The sequence below is a fragment of the Poecilia latipinna genome, unplaced genomic scaffold (assembly GCF_001443285.1).
Source record: "Poecilia latipinna isolate Pla-1442-1.1 unplaced genomic scaffold, P_latipinna-1.0 Scaffold2580, whole genome shotgun sequence".
Taxonomy (NCBI): Eukaryota; Metazoa; Chordata; class Actinopteri; order Cyprinodontiformes; family Poeciliidae; genus Poecilia; species Poecilia latipinna.
Genome location: NW_015115196.1, coordinates 57292 through 62985, shown reverse-complemented (window position 1 = coordinate 62985; position 5694 = coordinate 57292). Strand labels below are relative to the sequence as shown.

Sequence of the window (5694 nt, the reverse complement as noted above, 5' to 3'; positions counted from 1 at the left end):
TCTGTTTAAATCATAAATATGAAAGCATGACATCCAGCTGGAGCAGGTGAGTGTTGGTCGTCAGAAGTCAGGGAGATAAAAACGACTTCATTTGAAAATGCAACAATGCTGAGAGGGACGGTTGGGCAGTAAACCATGGATCTCCATTTTTCTTTAGTGATTAATTAACAGAATCAGCTTTTATATGCATCTTTTTAAAGGAGTAGATCTTTTTTTCATATAAAGTAAAATTCTGATCAGAACTATTTTTCCAACCATATTTGGTTGGTTTTTGTACAGACAGTAAGTCAGACAGATGCCTCAGGTTTAGTTAATTTCAGCTGTTTTCAACGACATGAACTGATACTGTTAATGTCCTATATGTTTCGATGCAGTTTGATCAACGTTCATGTCGCAACTCAAACATGAACGGTGGATAAAAGCTGCTGGTAACGACATCCTGTTCACTCCGTCTCACTGCTGAGCTACAGCTAGCAGGGTGTCCTTTCAGCTACGTTAGCTCCTCGATTTTGATCGATAAAATGACGAAATCACTTTGTTGAATTTCTATTGACTTTTATTTAACCAGATAAGTAGATTTAGAACAAAATCTGATTTTCTGTTCAGAAAACATTTAGACAATTTTAGTTTAAATGTATAACATTTCTTACAAAGCCAACCAGTCAGGAATTTTAACAACAGCTGTTTTACACCAATTATGATATTTCCAAGTTGTGACATTAAATAAAAACTTTTTTTTACTTCAGTATTTATGACAACAAATATTAGAATAATAATAAAAACTTCTTGGAGTTTATCTGTGTACATCCTTTATTTATTTATTTTTTTACAAAGGAGAAGCAGAAATATGATCCAAACAGATGTTATCAACAATGAGGCTGTTTTTGCTTCACAGTTGTCGTTTCCTGTTTGTCTGACTGGGTGAATAAAAACATGATTTTCAGATAAATGGAACAAAACGAAGATTTTTGGATTAAATTTAAGTTCTTATTTTGTCTTTCTGTAACTTTTTTTATATAAAGAAGGTAAATAGTGCAATAAAAATGTCATCACTATAAACATTCCTTCTTCTTTCTTTTTTTTTTGTTTGTTTTTTGTTTTTGAGCAGGTGCTTTCGAGACCGAAAAAATAAACGGAGCTTCCCTCAACATAAATGCTCTTAGCTGCAAACGTTCTGCTCCAGATCACAATGAGCAGCTGCTGTTTGTTGTTAGACGCCCGTTCGGTTTTTAGTTTCAGTTGGCACAGAAACGGAGGTGGCAGCAGCTGTTTGCTCAGAGGGCAGCAGTGTGAATGCGTGGGGAGTGCAGAGGGGGGGGGGGTGATGCAGGTGCGACGGTAGAGCCGGATGCTGCGGTGAAGGTCGAAGGTTTCACCTCAGTTGTTTCTCAGCAGAGAGGCGGAGCTGCAGGCCGCCATGCGACCGCATCCTGCCGCTCTGCAGCAGCTCTGACCTGCTTCTCTGCTCCGATCAGAACCCTGACTTCCTGTTCTCACATGCAGAACGCTCTCTCTGACAAAGATCCAGAGGATGGAAACCGTGACAACCATCTCTCTTTGTTCATGCAAAGAGGATGAAAAAAGTACTACTATGAAAGTAAAGCTAAAGCTGTTAATCATTCCATGAAATTTAAATACAGCATTTTTTTTACCTTTTAAAAGATTCAAAATGGAAAAAAAATTTAAAAAAATGTGGAAAATCTTATGACTCAAACCTGAGTTGAGTTGTTTCAACTTTGTGATGGAAAAAATGAATCTGACTTCACAGAAAACACGTCTGAAATTGTATCTGTAAGAAGTGCTGAGAAATGTGGAAAATGCAGAAAATAATGACAGAGATGCAAATCCTAATATGTAGTTCATACATCTTTATTGAGAAAGCTGCAAAAATAATAAAAAGGATATGAAACATAAGCACTTTTATAATTTAACAAGAATATACGTAAATGTTATGTAGATTTGGACGATTTTTCATCTCTTTTAAAGTCAAGTCAGGGAATCTTTACAGAGCACTTTATCATCATCGTGGTAAAATTAAGGCCCAAGTCATTTTTTGTCAAAAAGAGGTGGTGGGTTTTTTTCGCCAAAAGATTATTGGGGGGAGGGGGGTTAGGGTTAGGGGGAATCACTTCTGGCAAAAAAAAAAAAACAAAACAAAAACTTGGATCATTACTTTAGGAAGGTGACAATATGACGACAATCTCCGTTGTTCCAAAAACCTTCAGACTATCACGGTGTTTAGAATAGAATCATGCAGCACATCAGATCAAATCAAATAAAACACAAACACACACAGAGTGTGTTTGTGTTCTGGAGATTTTATTTACAGAACCAGAAAGAGAGAGTTTCTCCTGAAGATTGTCACTTTGCTCAGCCGTCAGTTCAGCGCTCACTTCTTCTGTTTTCTTGGTGAACTCTGCAAAACAACAAGAACAACAAAAAGACATACTTAATCCCACATTAATCTCTTTAATATTGATGGAGATGTTAAAGCTGCAGACTCTGCAGGACCAACCTGAAGCTTCCAGACCAGAAAGCAGACCAAGGCGGCGTAGAGGCAGCTCTTCAGGATCAGGGCGCTGTAGGAGAGTTTGGCATTCTGGGTAATTGTCAGGTATTTTTCTGTTGGGGAGATAGAGAAACTTTAGAGCTGTGGAGGCTAATGGCCTACCTGTTAACACCAGATTCACCTGTTGGAGCATAAAAATACATAGTGATTTTTTATTTATTTATTTTGTTTTTTACCTCGTGTCATTCCTCTATCCATTTCTTTTGCTGGAAAACAAAGAAAAAGATGACACCATTACTAAACCTGAAGCATAAAAAGTCACTTAAAAATGTTTTGTTTCTCTAAAGTTACGTACATTTAATAAGTTTGCTGTAGTTGTTGTAGTCTGTTCCATTAAAGAATGTGACGTAACAACTGAATTCAATGTCAGGATTGAACCAGGTCTTGGCCTGCAGCCTCAGCCTGCTGGTGATGGAGTACAGTCCTGTGATTTCATTCCTCTTGGCGGCGGCGTCGGTCGCCACACCATCAGTGATCTTCTGGCCGTTGAGCTGCCAGAACACGGTGACATGATCCGGGTAGAAACCAGACGCCACACACACCAGGGTCTTCCTCCTCTCCCCTTTCTTCTTCTTCTGGTCTCTGCACTCGTGGGGTGAAGGTGGAAGGATTTTCACCGTTTGTGGTTCAGTGACTTTCATTCCATTTTCTGTTTATTTAAAAAAAGATGAGATAAAACAAGTTACTACTACTCTGATCTGCATGGTTAAAATCCGAAACACTATTAGAAATCATTTCAGGTTTTCTCCATATAACCAGATGCTTTATTAATATTTTCTTCTGTGATCTTACCTAAAACTGTGAGTTTGGTTCCCTCTCCAAAATAAGCAGGATGAGACTCAGAGCACAGAACTCAGTCACAGGTAGAAAACCCAACACTCTCTGGTTTATGTTTTCTACATGAACCAGAACGCTGACATTATAGTTTTATTCTTGTTTTTTTTTTTTTTTTTTTTTTTTTACAAGAATTCACTTTGATTCTAACGTTGTTCTTTTGGGAACAAATCATAAATCTGACATCTTTTAAACAACTATCTGACTTATTAACGATGAATGATCAGGAAAATAACGTATTATTTTGTCTTCACATTTAGATCCCATCAGGAGCTACAATTTTTGTTTTTAATTTTTGTCTTACCTAAAACGGTGAGTTTAGTTCCAGCTCCAAAATAAGCAGGATCGAAGTTGTTCACACTGATAAATGGCTGCAGGAAAAGTTGCTGCCAACTTCAAGCTTTTTTACACTTGAACTAAACAACTTTTGTAGAAAAACTAAACCAAAAACTAATTCTTTCACCAACTCCTGTTAGTTTTTATTCTTTTTTTTACATCTACACTAGAGCCGAAGATTAAATGTTTTTTATTCATTTAGTTTTTTAGAACTTCCAAACTAATTTTCCTTTACATCTGATCTTTTTTCATGTTGATTTGTTGTGAATATTTTTTGTGTTTCTTACCTAAAACAGTGAGTTTAGTTCCAGCTCCGAAGTAAGCTTCAGACTGGGAGTCACAGTGTTTCACAGAGCTGATAAGAACTGACAGGGTAATAATCTGGGCTTCGAGCCAAACATGGTTTAGCTGAACGAACGTGGAGAACACCTGTTCCTACTCACATAAATGAACTTTTAAAACAAATTCTCTTACCCTTTTTTACTCGGCAAGTCTAATTATTTACCATAATTTCACTTTTATTTCAACAAGTGTAGTGTAATTATTTCAAATAACTCAAGAACAAAATCACCACCAGGTTGTTGGAGCGTCGGCTTCGTTTCTCCAGACTTTTCTTACCTAAAACGGTGAGTTTAGTTCCAGCTCCAAAGTAAGCCTGATCGTAGGAGCACAGAGACTCTGAACAGCGACAAAACCTCGTCCTCCTGCCTCTCTGTGTCTCCTACCTTCTTAAAGTTATTCTGTATTTGTCATTTCAAAGCAAGCCGATCAGGTAGAATCTTCATAATCTGAAGAATCGTTGTGAATAATTTGCAGCTTTTCTCTAATATTTGCAGACTCTCTTACCTAAAACTGTTAACTTTGTTCCTCCACCGAAGTGAGCTTCATAGCCACCAGTGGCACAGCATTAAAGATCACTGCTTATAATGGCTGATCATTCAGCTTTTACCTTCTCTTCTTTTACTATTTATTTATTTTATATATATTTAAAACCAACAAGTAGATCCTGGTTTTTAACTAGTGTACAAATATTTGAAGCTAGAGGGTTTTATTCATCTATTTAGGTCATAAAAACCAGCAACGTCTCCTGGATTCATTCCAACAAAAACAAGCAGAACATGAATTAGCGCTTAGCTAAAGCTTTGGTTTAGGTGCTACTCACCTAAACTAGTTAGCTTTGTCCCACTTTCAAAGTAAGTTTCTTTCAAAAATAGCTCAATTTTTTCACTTATCATTATTTTAACCTGTTACTCACCTAAAACCGTTAGCTTAGTGCCACTTCCAAAGTAAGCTTCGTTAACACCAGAGTCACAGTGCAGCAGATCAGCGCTCAAAACAAGCTAAGCTGCTGCTTATCCTACACTTTAAGGCTGTTTTATCTGAAACACTATTTCCTCTTTCATTAACTCTAAAGATTTACTTTTATTATATATTTCTTACAAAGGCAAAACATATAAATGTATTACATTGTAAGACGTACTTTATGTGAGTCAGTAAAGTGAAGTTTTTGTGTTTTACTCACCTAGAACAGTCAGTTTTGTTCCCTGACCGAAATAAGCTTCAAAGTTGGCACAGAGCTTCAGCTTAATGTCAAAAAGTGCAGAGTTGAACTTCAGGTATAACTACAAGGCTCTTTAGGCTAACGTTGTAGAAAACTGGTGGTTTTAGCTCATTTTAATACATCTCTTACTCACCTAAAACTGTCAGTTTTGTTCCTTTTCCAAAGTAAGCTTCGTTGGCGTTGTCACAGTGCAGCAATACTGAACATGAACCTGTTTGCCTCTCAGATTTAACTTCATAAAGCCGACAGAGGCTCTAGTCAAAGTATTATTCATTAAAACTCTGAAATATTTACCTAAAACTGTGAGTTTGGTTCCTTGGCCAAAGTAAGCAGGTTCTCTGTTGGTCACAGTGCTCTGAGTTCAGCTCAATATGTCAGAACTTAAACTGGACGG

General features: G+C 37.1%; 1 protein-coding gene across 1 annotated transcript in view; it reads right to left on the bottom strand.

Annotated features, from left to right (window-relative positions):
* Nucleotides 1–1313: 1313 nt before the first annotated feature.
* The window catches only part of LOC106938379 (uncharacterized), a 15836-nt gene continuing 11455 nt past the window's right edge, over nt 1314–5694 (bottom strand). Inside the window, exons 3-7 of the mRNA XM_015020423.1 lie at nt 5595–5653; nt 2865–3218; nt 2746–2775; nt 2516–2622; nt 1314–2416 (exon numbers count right to left, since the gene is read on the bottom strand). Of these exons, the coding sequence (XP_014875909.1) occupies nt 2390–2416; nt 2516–2622; nt 2746–2775; nt 2865–3218; nt 5595–5653 (577 nt within the window). The 3' untranslated portion in view covers nt 1314–2389. The remainder of the gene's footprint in view (nt 2417–2515; nt 2623–2745; nt 2776–2864; nt 3219–5594; nt 5654–5694) is intronic.